Source organism: Aquarana catesbeiana, linkage group LG04 (genome assembly GCF_042186555.1).
Source record: "Aquarana catesbeiana isolate 2022-GZ linkage group LG04, ASM4218655v1, whole genome shotgun sequence".
In the NCBI taxonomy this organism is placed as follows: Eukaryota; Metazoa; Chordata; class Amphibia; order Anura; family Ranidae; genus Aquarana; species Aquarana catesbeiana.
Window position 1 is genome coordinate 631273364 of NC_133327.1, and position 14151 is coordinate 631287514.

The 14151-nt window shown below is 40.2% G+C and overlaps 1 protein-coding gene across 2 annotated transcripts in view; it reads right to left on the reverse strand.

Annotated features, from left to right (window-relative positions):
* The window catches only part of TGFB2 (transforming growth factor beta 2), a 196392-nt gene that overhangs the window by 14132 nt on the left and 168109 nt on the right, over nucleotides 1-14151 (reverse strand). For both annotated transcript variants that reach the window (XM_073628368.1, XM_073628369.1), the window contains exons 2-4: nucleotides 13903-14066; nucleotides 1526-1658; nucleotides 1258-1368 (exon numbers count right to left, since the gene is read on the reverse strand). In XM_073628368.1, the coding sequence (XP_073484469.1) occupies nucleotides 1258-1368; nucleotides 1526-1658; nucleotides 13903-14066 (408 nt within the window). The remainder of the gene's footprint in view (nucleotides 1-1257; nucleotides 1369-1525; nucleotides 1659-13902; nucleotides 14067-14151) is intronic.

Sequence of the window (14151 nt, forward strand, 5' to 3'; positions counted from 1 at the left end):
ATTAAATCTCTGTGTGTGTAAGCTGTAAGGTTTTAGTATAACCTGTTAAAAAATTCAAAAAGGTTCCATGTAAAAACTGAGTAATAACACTTACCTGTCCCTTACCAATACCTGTACCTCTGGTCTTCCCTTTCATGTAGCGCTAAGTTGGCTGAGGAATTTTCATCATCTGACACTTCTGGATGTGTCAGATGCCTAAGTCTCCCTCTGTACCCCATGATTTCACCCACCAGTCACTACATAACCACAGCTCTGCATAGACACAGTAGTAATGTAGCAGCCTACAGGTGGAACCACAGCACATAGCAAATATGACACTCAGAAAGATCATATGCTAATTCATCAGCCTGTGATACTCTACAAGACCGAGAGGATCACGGGCATGGGACACAGAGCAGGTAAGGATTATCATGCTTCTTTCACAGGGTGGGTTTGTCTAAATGTTTTTCTCTTTTTTTTTAAATCTACAAAGTACAGCAATCAATAGCAATAAACCACAATTCGTGTTTTTTATTCTGACTACAGTGATCTATCACAGCAGGTCTGATTATTTCTTATGGGTTGCAGTGATTATGAATCTGTATGAACAGCTGCTCACCTAGCGGAGTCAGTCTAGCCATAAAATTTTTTTTTTGTCATAGGTGGAGTCTGGTGGGCCAATGCACATGCTGGTTTGTCTTGATTTGAAATTTCAATCAATGCAATCATCTTTCCCAATTCTCTCCTATGAACTATAGTACACTTCCACCTAATTTGTGGAGATGAGGAGAGCAGTGAGTGAGAGTAGTCACCCTAGGACAGGAAGTATGTTACTGACATGATCACCAGGTGAAAATATTAAGAAGACCTGAACAATGAAAATTATTACAACCACCACATCTAGGGGCAGGAAGATACAATATATTAAGTTCTTTGTTACGGGGTGTAGATATGCTTAAAAAAACCTTCCCAATTCCTAGCTTTGTCCTCACCTCCATAAGATCTTCCCACTCCTCCTGTTGTATCCATAACATAATTAAAAATAAATTCAACAAGGAGATTGGGACCCCGTATAATAGCTACAGCAGATGTTCAGACCAAAGAGTCTGCACCACCAGAACCCCCAACACACAGAAGAAAACATTGAAATTGAACTTTTGTGTGAAGTGCTCAGTTGGCAGAAATATGAACAACCCATATCAACTTGATCCTTTATTAATGAATCAAATTAACAGCAAGTGTATTTTTATAAAAGAAAGAATGGAACTATTAATGTACCTGCAAATCTGGTTTCCAGCTCTTCACTTTTGTTTGGGATGATGTAGTTATTTGAAGGTACAAAGGTGCAACAAGGACAATGTAAACTTATTTTAAATCCAAGATTCCTATCTGTAAGAGAAAAGATGAGACTTACCAATAATCATAGATAGATAGATAGATAGATAGATAGATAGATAGATAGATAGATAGATAGATAGATAGATAGATAGATAAATAAATAGATATGGTATAAACATAGAATGTCTTCTAAATAAATTGGACTTACCTCTGTGGCGAAGCCATTCCTTGATGGCCTCTGTGACGTCAAACGACAACCACTCGCCCTCTGCTCTCGTCTTTACAACTTTACTGTCTATGTAGCGCTGCATTGGTGATGTTAAGTCTTTGGATTTAAGGATCTGTATCCAAAAAAAATTCAGCGAAGACAAAACCATAATTAAACAACAACAAAGTCTTTTTTTCATAAAAACGAAGACTAAGATAAAAAGATAGTAAATTGCACAACCTAGTGAGGTCAACATTAACAAGCATCCCACTGTTGGAGATTTGGTAAACAACTGTGCTAAACATCTGGCTGTATTTAGAAGCTCCTTGATTAGTAGCACCGTCTTGCTCTTACTCTTTCTCAGTTCAAGTCTACCAGTCAGGTCTGACTAACTAGAAACAAATAGTTTCTGTGTGGTTAAGATTTTAGGTAGCTGATGGTCAGACAAGCTGACTAATTGCAGTGACATACATGGCTCCACCTGGAAGAAAAATCTAGAATTCATTATATATTAAATTTTAAAGGAAAATATCTTAGGACAGGGGTCTCCAACCTTTTGACCTTCCTGGGCCACATTGGAAATAGAAGAAATTGTCTTGGCCCACACATAAAATACACTAACAATAAGATAGCTGATGAGCAGAAAAAGTCGGGCAGATCACAAGTTAACGATCACCGATATAGATAATGTACCTATCTGAGTCATAAAACTTCATTTTTTAAAATTATAAAAGTAAAAGAGGGCAACATAAAACTAGTGTGATATTTGACACTGTTTTTGCTAAACTAACTGCTTATCAGACATGTTTGTTCTAATTTTGCCCTTTGTATGCTTCTTTCCTTGAAAATAGTTGCTCAGGTGCTGCTGAGAACTGATGACATGAATAAGGCGTGAATGTGAAGAGTGGGATATTTTTCTATGGGAAGAGAAAGCTTATAAAACTCCAATAAAGAGCCCCTGTCAAATTTTTCTTTGGCTGCATCTGTTTGCGAAGTGTAAACACATTTTTACAAACCATTCAAAAACATTTTTAATTTAGTTAACGGTTTTGTGTTGGGGCGCATTCATAGCCGTCTTAGGCCACAGATTGGACACCCCTGTCTTAAAAGCATATAAAAATGTGAAAACTAGATAAAACATTTAAAGTAACCATTACAATATATATGTATTGTAAACTATACTCTTTAGCTCTCTTTTTAATCTTCAGTAAGAGCCTGTTCCGATAAGAGACAGCAGTCACAGAAAACTTCCATGGCTTATGGGGAGACTCCTGATGACAAGGACAGTCACAAGACCCCAACAATTTCCTGCACTTGACCAATCACATGACCAAGCAGAGAGCAGTGCCACTGGAATTTCCCTGCACACCATGGAGCATCTTTTTCTGGTACCTCCAGCTGGTGGTCTCTGCAGGACTCTGATCAAAAGACAGATGAGCAACTGAGCTCTGGATCTTTGGGCGTGGAATGTTTTCCAGTAGGCAGAGTACAGGGGCCATGATTGGGCCCTGGAGCACTACGTTCAGAAGCAATGGGAAAAGGAGCAGCACACTATTCTTATAGTGAGTCCAGAAACAGTTTATTACACATCCAACACATTTCAGAAACTTTAGGGCAGGGGTCTCAAACTGGCGGCCCTCCAGCTGTTGCAAAACTACAAATCCCCTGAGGCATTGCAGGGCTGACAATTACAAGCATGACTCCCACAGACAGAGGCATGATGGAGCTTGTAGTTTCGCAACAGCTGGAGGGCCCGCCAGTTTGAGACCCCTGCTTTAGAAGTCTCCCTTCATCAGGGCTAAACAACCCTTAAAATGTCATGTCAAAATGGAAAATAAAATCCTAAACTTACCTAACAAGCACACAACCTTAATGAACAAAAACTAGTTCTCTTAAAATGGAAAGTCATCTGGCCTCTGTTGAGTTTAGCTTTAGGCTATCTTTGGGTGAAAGAAACATACAACAAACTGTAGGAATGTCACCTCCATTCCCAAAGTAAGCCATTCACCCAAGTGGTCTCCCTGATGCACTTTATAAACACCTCTTCCTCTATAAATATCCTCCCCTAGAAGCCGATTTAACCAATAAGTGGACAGTGTGTGTTTTATATTTTCTTTTATTTTGTTCTATGTGTGTTTAGGGTTATTATTCTGCAAATATCTTTAAAAACATGGTAGCAACAGTTCATATGCTTGCAGAGATCTTAAAGCACAACTGTGCCTTGACTATAGACAATAAATAATTTGCATGCTCTTAAGCAGTAAAAGAGCTTTAATACAAGATATGACTAGCCTCACTGCCTGCATGTACAGTGAAGTTATTCATTCTCAAAGAGCCTCAAAAATCACAAAAAGGCCTCATGCACACTGGACATTTTTAACATTGCTGTTAGGTTCCATGCACACTGGAATTAAAAAACGTCGATTCTACAGGCGTTTGACGTTTTTTTCACCTGCCTCTAGAAGCACTTCTATTGTGTTCTATGTGTCTTTGCACATTATGACTACTACAGGCGTTTTCTGTCAGGGACATTCAGAGGCAGGAAAAAAAAACCCTATCTCTATCGCGTTTTCTGGAGAAGTTTAGGAGCTGTAAAAAGGTCAGTCTCTCCTAAACTCCTCTTATCTCTTCTGAACATCAAGTTTCAACCTTTTTTTAGTTAAAAAAAAGGTGTGTTGTCACTGCACATCATTTCCTGGCTTTTGCAGAGGGGCGTGTAGTGAAAAAAACGCCTATAAACCAAATGCTCTTAAACTCTCATAGACTTGCCTAAACTTTGTAGAATATGCTTTCAATTTGCGTCTTTTATGCCACGTTTTTAAGCTAAAAACGTTGACGTTTTTTCTGTTCCTTGTGTGCATGGAGTCTTATGTCTGACTTCTTTTCTTAGCGCCCATGCATGTTAGCATGCGTCCATACACACATAGGCGTTTAGAGGAGTTTTAGAGGCAGAAAAAAAAATGCTTGACGCGTGTAAACGCATATTAACTCTAGGCTTATTTAGCGCCTAAATGCAGCTAAACACGGTAAACACGTTTACAAGCATCAAAATTTTTTTCTGCCAAAACGCTGCTGCCAAGAGGAAAGGCGCCGAGGAGAGATGGCAAAACGTCCAGTGTACATGAGGCCTAAGACTTGGAAATTGGTTTTCAACAGCTTAGAAATACTTGCTGTGTGTTTACATTAGAAGGTTGGACTGCCAAGATTCTGCTTTCCAGAGAAAATAACCAAGAATTCAGTACCACTGTTGTACACTTTGATGAATAATTTCTCCAAAAATCATATAGCTACAGAGATGAATGTGGGTTTGCTTAGATTATGTAATACTTTATTGTGCAGAGATTGAGTACAGGTTGACTTTAAAGTAGATCTAGAATTGGGTAAATATTTTCTCGTTATAATCCATATGTGCTAAGTAATGTGTAGGAGTAACACTTCAAAGTTTTTATTCCCTCTCACTCTTGGCTCAGAGATAACACAACTATGTAAATCTTTGTGCCTAGGGCAGGTTATGTGAACATTGCTAAAGTTCGAGTGCCGAACCCAAACCTATTTGCAATCAATTGTAATTGTATGGTAAAAGACATTGATGGCCAATTTCTAGGTTAATAGGCAAGAGATTGTCAAACAAAGGGCTTGGGGCTGGGCACTACACTATGGGACATGTGCCAAAGAAAAAAAAATGTAAAATTCAGTTTGGAAGGAAGCTTCAATTTTAATAATACTTTCAAAGCAGCATTTAAAAATGCAAAGTTCCTTTAAAGCAGGGGTCTCAAACTGGCGGCCCTCCAGCTATTGTGAAACTACAAGTCCCATGAGGCATTGCAAGGCTGACAGTTACAAGCATGACTCGCACAGGCAGAGGCATGATGGGACTTGTAGTTTCCCAACAGCTGGAGGACAGCCAGTTTGAGACCCCTGCTTTAAAGAGTAACTCCACTTTTGTTGAGAAAAAAACATTCCCCTCTGGGTGAGTTATGTACATTGCAAGGATTTTAACAACCTCTGTTGCAGATACCTACCTTTTGTTATTCTGAAAAAATCACTGTTTGTTCCTCTATGCCCCTGTGCCGAGTGAATCTAATGGGAGTGGTTATTAACCAGCTGGTGCACCTGCAGGCCACTAATGAGGAAAATTGAAGGGTCTGCATCACTTTAGATGTGATTTGGTTGCAGGGGATGCCAAAATTTTTTTACTTGTATCTTAGTGCAGACTTCTGAGAAAATCAGTGAGCCAATCAGAAAAGCAGGAAATTATGTTTCTGGGGGGAGCCCTGTAAATATTCTGTGTACAGAACACCTCCAGATAGCCATATTGCATTGCATTTTACAGAAAATTACAGCGGCTGCAGATTGAAAAGGAAAGGCATTTTTTTAAAACATTCAGTTACAATATGACTTGTGTCGCAATTGTATATGCTATATTATTTTTTTATTTGCTATTTTTTTGCCACAAAAGTGGAGTTACCCTTTAAGTAAAATGCTTGTGGGATACCCTGACCCTACCTGTGAAGTGACTCATCTGTACAATTTCATACAATCTAAAAAAAAAAAGATGCCGTTTAAATTTTGGGTAAATGATAGCCTCAGCTGCTTTGTTTCTTTTTTTAAGCAAATGACTGGATATTCCCTTCATCTATAGTAGGCCCTTATCGTATATGAAGGGCCAGTACAGGTGTCAAGAGGGAACCCCATGGGCCCTTCAGGTCTTGTATGGATTTTAGAGGGGAAACCACCCACAAAAATCAAGAAAAACAGCATGCAGCCCCCCCAGAAATCTATACCAGACCCTTATCTGAGACATGGAGGTATCTGCAGAGATTTGAGAGTTGGGATGATCCCTGAGACGTGTGTTGCAGCCGAGGACCTTTAAGTGGTATGCAGATACAAAACAAGTTTGGTTCTTTAGTGTCTTCAAAGATCGGCAACCTTGCTTTATTGATTTACAGGGATTATTATTATGTTTCTTTTTTAAAGGAATGTTTCTTGTGTTTTGGTTATTTGTTAAGAAATGGCTGCTAAGGCCCATTTCACTTCAATGGTTTAAATTTTGGGTAAATGATAGCCTCAGCTGCTTTGTTTCTTTTTTTAAGCAAATGACTGGATATTCCCTTCATCTATAGTAGGCCCTTATCGTATATGAAGGGCCAGTACAGGTGTCAAGAGGGAACCCCATGGGCCCTTCAGGTCTTGTATGGATTTTAGAGGGGAAACCACCCACAAAAATCAAGAAAAACAGCATGCAGCCCCCCCAGAAATCTATACCAGACCCTTATCTGAGCATGCAGCTGGGCCCCAAAACATTGGTTTCTTATGCCTTATGTGATGTAAAACACATCTATTTGGAGCACTAGTGACTTTGAGTCTTTGCATGTAATATAAACCTGCCTACATTTTATATTAGAAGACATTTAAAAGACTACAGAATCCTTTTAGTGCTTATAGCATACAGTGTCGATTCAGAAAAAAGATCTCTGTTGGGTCACATTGGGTCAAGGGCTCCGTTTTGAAGTTTCTACCAAACGCGGCTTTTACTGGAATGTTATCAAGGAAATTGGCGTTGTACGAGGATTTCTCTGAATACATAACATTCAGTCATTGGAGTCAGGCTCTCTCAGTGTAACAGGGAATTCGAATACAAAAATTCATACCTTTAATTGTAATAATGGTTACAAAATATATGGTATAATACACTATTGACTAACTTTCTGGGCAATAATTAAAGCACAGTTGATGTGATTCACCCTCCCATTTATCACATTTACCTGTATTCTAAAATGTCTAAAATTATTTACAGCAGGCACTAAGAGGGGCTGCAAGAGCAGTTGCATGATATATAGAGCACCACAGGAGTCCCCTAACCCATCACTATTCTTTGCAGATTCCACCATTCTACTGTAGTCTGAAACTCAAGCCAGCCCCCTTCCAGTTCCCACTCCTCACCATAGGTCCGTAACAATGATGAATTCTATAAATGACCAAAAGTGAAGTGCAGGAGGTGCACACAACAGAAGCTGGTTGAAACATGCTAAGCTTCGGGGCTCCCTGGGTGCTTTACAAGCAACATGTTCATGAATGTATTTGCCTAGCTGCCAGCTGTACGTGACATGTGGTGTGTTCTATGTATTAAAGTGTTCCACTAGGTGCCAACTGTACATAACCTGTGGCATGTTTCATACATATATATATATATATATATATATATATATATATAACATGTTCTGTTGGTGTCAACTGTACGTGACCTAAAGTGGTGTTCTGTATACTGTGTGTAGGTGCCAACAGATAGGCCCGAAATAACAAAAAAAAATAAGCGAAGGGTTGACATGACTAGAGAAACATGCAAATATAGGGTTAATAGCTCAACAGTAGATGGGAGGTTAAGTACCAGGATTGGTGGGTTTTGAAGGTCTAGGAGGGGCTTTGGTTTGGTCCAGGTGGGATCAAGGAGAATTCCAAGCAGTTGGAATCCAACCGATGAAGAAGAAACTTCCCTCCCTCTCGCCTGAAAATGTTGAATTTATGTCCATCAGTGGTTGTAGTGGCCTGGCGGTTGGGATCTTTGGAGGCCTTTAAAATTAACAGTGTTTTTGCTTAGTGGGGAACCATCTATGGTATGGGTCTCCTCTGTAAAAGTCCAGTTAACAGTGGGTTAACTGGGAGGTTTGGACATGGAGGTATCTGCAGAGATTTGAGAGTTGGGATGATCCCTGAGACGTGTGTTGCAGCCGAGGACCTTTAAGTGGTATGCAGATACAAAACAAGTTTGGTTCTTTAGTGTCTTCAAAGATCGGCAACCTTGCTTTATTGATTTACAGGGATTATTATTATGTTTCTTTTTTAAAGGAATGTTTCTTGTGTTTTGGTTATTTGTTAAGAAATGGCTGCTAAGGCCCATTTCACTTCAAATGGTGTCAGTCTAATTATTCTTGAATATTTGGTAAATCAGATTATAGGGTTGTATCGGTTATCACAGAATTTGGGGGTGGTTGACATCGGTTTTATCCTAGTCATGTACATAACCTGTGGCATGTTCTATATATTAAAGTGTTCCGCTAGGTGCCAGCTGTACATGACTTGTGGCATGTTCTACATATTTAAATGTTAGTCCATCCAAATTGATATGTCTGCTTTTGATAGATAATAAAGAGTTAGAACCACCTGACTTCAGTCTCTCAGAGGTACTTCAGTCTCTCAGAGGTTCTATTGGTGAGATCTTTATTCTGCGTTCTGGGCTCTGCCCACTGTTCCCATTATGGGGGGCTCCTACTATCCCTTCTGGAAGGGATAGTAGGAGCAAGGAGATCTCACTGTTGGAGTTTCCAATACATATAAGAAGACAGTGGCTGACTCAGTCCACCAGGCTCTATCCATAAGTAAAATATCATTCCTTGGGTGGACTGGCCCTTAAAGTTTAAATAAAGAAGATGTTTAAAATGAGATTGTACTGTATATGCGGTCTCAGCACACATCTGTCAAACTAGTTACCTGACCATGTCCTGATGGGTCTTCTATTGTTCATTTTAGTAAAAAAAAAAAACACATTCCTGAAAACTTTTCTGGAAAGTTGGAGGTGCTTTTCAAGATGTGTGTTTTTAACAAAAAGTGAAAAAAAAAAATCTGTATTATTTTTGAAGCGGGAGTGTATACAGGAGCAAAATGATGTTTCATTGTCACTATTCCTGAAAAGTTTTGTTCATTAAATAAAAAGGTTGCTCTGTGATAAAGTGTGAGTATAATCCATATTTCAGTAGACTGACAACATACGTTGTCCACTACTAAGCTCCAAGAAATCCTCCCATTGCATGACCCTCTTCTTTTGTATAATAATAAATAATGTAAATACAGTTGTATTCACCCTAGAAGCAACAGGAGGGGGACTGGTTCAGATTCACTGGATGCATCCTGGGCAGGTGTGGTTCTGGCAGTGAGAGGAAATATATCCAAAGTAATGGAAATTTCTTCACAGCTGTTACAAGAAAAAGCATCCACAATGAAAAATTTCTCCTATGTTCCTGCTCTAAAAGCAACTCAAAGTTTTAGATGGTCCCTTAGCGGGGTCACCAGAACAAATCGAGAGAATAAATCTTCCAAATGGGTATATAGGTCAGACAGCAATATAAATCCGCTAAGGGTGCTAACCCTTCCCTCTAAAATGGGGGGAAAGAAGTTTGGGGCTTAAATACACTTCAATTAGGCAAAGGGCAAAGTGCAATGGCATTTATTTACTAAAACTGGAGAGTGCAAAATCAGGCTCACTTCTGCATAGAAACCAATCAGCTTACAGGTTTTATTGCCAAAGCTTAATTTAACAAGCTAAAGTTAGCAGCTAATTGGCTACCATACATAGCTGCACAAGTCTGAGTGCACCAGTTTAAGTAAGGGCACTTTCTCACTGCCAGCGCCCAGGCGGTAAAGCGCCGCTATCTTTTTTTAGCGGCGCTTTACCGTAGTTTTTGCAGTGCTTTTCGGCAGCTAGCGGGGCGCTTTTAACCCCCGCTAGTGGGCAAAAAAGGGTTAAAACTGCCAGCAAATCGGTGGCACTGCCCATTGATTTCAATGGCCAAGGGCGCTTTAGGAGCGGTGTATTCACCGCTCCTACAGCGCTGTAAAGAAGCTGCTTGCAGGACTTTTTTCGATGTCCTGCCAGCGCAGCGCCCCAGTGTGAAAGCACTCGGGCTTTCACACTGGGATTGCAGCTGAGGTTTTTTTCAGGCGCTATTTTTAGCGCTAGAGCGCCTGAAAAATGCCTCGAGTGTGAAAGGGGTCTATATCTACCCCACTGTCTGAATGTCTGAAGTTCTGACACTTTGACAAATCTGACCTAACCATCATGACTGTAAGGGCTCAGTCACATAAATGTACTGTTTTTATGCAGGATCTTACTGGCTGAATGCCAACAGCAAGATCCTGCATAAAACTTGATTCATAGTGCATCCTAACTCATACAGACAACAGACACAAGCATCTATTCATATGAGCTGCATGCACGTAGCTTGTACAACCTGTTTACATCCCCCCTGCCTAGTGAGGGGCTTTTCATGAGCAGCAGTAGCAGCCACGGCATTGATCACTGATTACAAACTATCTTTTACGTATCAGCCCCGAGTGAGCAATTCATGTGGCTGCAATGCATGCACAAAATGACCTTGGCTGATTTTGGATGACTGAAGGCCGAGGTCATTCTGTGAATGCACTGCCGCATGAATGATTAATTTAGCCCCGGTTCACAGCGCCGCGACGTCAAAGTTGCACGACTTTGAATCTGGATCCCTGCGAGACTTCATTGAGGCTTGCATACGACTTCTACGATACTGACAGAAGTCAATGCAAGTCGTGATGAAGTCACACCAAAAGTAGTGCAGGAACCTTTTTCTAAATCGAAGTGACTTGAGTCGCACCGATTAGAACGGATCCATTGCCGTTAATGGGGCGCAACTTGTCATGTGACTTTGAACTCTCAAGTTGCCTGACAAGTCGGGGCAGTGTGAACCGGGGCTAAGGGTTAATATTTGCAGATAAGGGGCGTCTGTAGATAAAAACAAACTGTGCAGCTCTGACTAAAGTTGGATAATGACCTTGCTATTGGTGTAGGCCATTTACATACCTTATGAAAGCTGACTGAAATACTCCCAGGATGTTGTTAGGACGTCGCTTAGTGAGGCCTAGTTGTTAATGCTCACCTCCACCATCACAGGAGTGAGCTCTCAAACACTGAGCTGGGAGCTACTGCATCAGGAATGAGAAAGGACATGTGAAGGGGTGGGAATCAGAGAAAGAGCTCACTCCTGTAATGGTGGAGAGCAGTAATGAGTAGGTCTCCTTTAGCAATGTCCTGAGAGTATTCCAATCAGGCTTTACAAGGTATGTAAATGGCCTACACCTATAGCAAGGGTATTATTCATCTTTAGTCAGAGCCACACAGTTTGTTTTTACCTACAGACATCGCTTACCTGCATAGGTGTTTTTTTTTTTTTTTTTTTAAGGTGAACTAACCCTTTTGATATCAATAGTGTGTAGTCAACAGCTGTAGCACCACTGGCTACATATTGTTAACATTTACATGTTTGTACTGAGCAGCAGTGATGGCCAAAATGTTCCACACAAATATTAAAAACACTATAGGGCTCACACAAATGTTTACATGAGTTTAGAGTAAAATACAGCAGAAATTACAGCCCTGGACGCAGCTGTGTGCTATATTTTATTTTATTTTTTATGCTGCTGAACGTAGAACAACATTCCCTTGTCAGGCGCAGCTGTGTGAATAGGCCCTATGGACTTGTATACTACTGCGTGCAGATGCATACATAACTATACGCTGTACAATCTGTATGCAGCGTTTTTCACAGCCATGTAAATGAGCTCTTACAACACTAGTGTTAATTTTGATGTCAAGTTTCGATTTAGTTTTAGTCATATCCTTTTGACTAAAATTCCATTTTAGTTTAAGTCGTATTTTAGTCATCTGAATTGTTTTAGTTTCAGTCCTATTTTTGTCTACTAAAATTTCCAGTACAGTTGACTAAAGTCATTTTAGTTGACTAAAATCTAATGGGTTTATTTAAATTGTAATGCATTTTTTAAACATTTCTCTAATATTTCCAAACTCATTATATACTTCTAGAGTAAAAAGTGAATAACATGTTATTATTTAGGTTTTAACATGCACTACAGACCCAGATTTTACTATCGTGATATGTAACCAGTGTTAATTTTGATGACAATTTTCGATTTAGTTTTAGTCCCGGTTCACACTGATGCAAATCTAATGCGATTCGAAAGGCATAGCTTTGCACGTCATCTGAAATTACATTGTTTTCTAAGAAGACCATTCACATCGATGTGCAATTTTGATCTGCTTAAAATTTATTTTATTTTATTTATTTATTTCAGGTACTTATATAGCGCCATCAATTTATGCAGCGCTTTACATATACATTGTACATTCACATCAGTCCCTACACCCTCAAGGAGCTTACAATCTAAGGTCCCTAACTCACATTCATACATACTAGGACAATTTAGACAGGATCCAATTAACCTACCAGCATGTCTTTGGAGTGTGGGAGGAAACCGGAGTACCCGGAGGAAACCCACGCAGACACAGGGAGAACATGCAAACTCCAGGCAGGTAGTGTCGTGGTTGGGATTTGAACCAGCGACCCTTCTTACTGCTAGGCGAGAGTGCTACCCACTACACCACTGTGCCAGTTTAGTGCAGGTGCGGTGCGAATTTAAAGTGTAAGTTCACCTTTACATGAAAATCTGTAAGGTGAACTTACACAGGACGCCATCCTCACCCCCCTAGTCCTGCTGACCTGCAGCGTGGCGATCTCCCGTTCTGAGCCCCAGTATAGCCGCCTCAGGGGTCCCGGGCTTAGAAATCCGCTTGGCATTCACTCCTCTTCTTCCCTGCTGAGAGGACAGGCTAGGTTCTGATTGGTTGCCCCCCCCCCCCCATGTGACGGCGCTGACCAATTAGAATGCTCCTAAATGTCCCTCCATAGATACTTTTGGAAGCTCCGGGAATTTCTAGGCCCTGGAGCCATGAGGTGGCTATACTTGGGGGGGAGGGGGGGTAAGTTCACCTTACAGATTCTTCTGTAAAGGTGAACTTACCCTTTAATCTCCAGCAATGCCCAGTCCCCTCAGAAATTGCATTAAATTTGCACCTGTCAAAACACAAATTGCGCTGTGAAATTGCATCAATTTGCACTGCATCAGTGTGAATGGAGCCTAAGTCATATGCTATCTGTACACACGATCGGACATTCCAAAAACAAAACCGTGGATTTATTTCCGAAGGATGTTGGCTGAAACTTGTCTTGCATACACACGGTCACACAAATGTTGTCGGAAATTCCGAACATCAAGAACGCGGTGACGTACAACACGTACGACGAGCCGAGAAAAATGAAGTTCAATAGCCAGTGCGGCTCTTCTGCTTAATTCCGAGCACGCGTGGAATTTTGTGCGTCGGAATTGTGTACACAAGCTCGGAAATTCCGACAACGGATTTTGTTGTGGGAAAATTTGAGAACCAGCTCTCAAATTTTTGTTGCCGGAAATTCCGACAACAAATTTCCGATGGAGCCTACACACGTTTGGAATTTCCGACAACAAGCTCACATCCAACATTTGTTGTTGGAAATTCCGATCGTCTGTACGCGGCAATAGTCTTTTGACTAAAATGGCATTATAGTTTTAGTCATATTTTAGTCATCTGAACTGTTTTAGTTTTAGTGGTATTTTTATCAACTAAAAGAGTGTTAATTTCATCTATTAACACTGTACAGCATGACATATTCACATTAGAAATGATAACATATATTACAAAACATATTGAAAAAAATCATCACAAATCTGACATTTACCTGATATAGCTCTATTCGTTGCTCTGATACCCGTGCCTTTGGATTTTGTAAACGAAACACTCTAAATTCTGCCTTCACTAAATTGGAAACATTTTTCTCCATTGCAGAGACGTCGAACCGGACGATTCTGAAGTAAGGATTGTAATAGTTTGGGTGGATGGCATCTGCAAAAAGTTAGTATTACATTTTGTAAAAACACTGATAGGAAACTTTGATTTTGCAAAGACCTCTATACAACATGACAACACA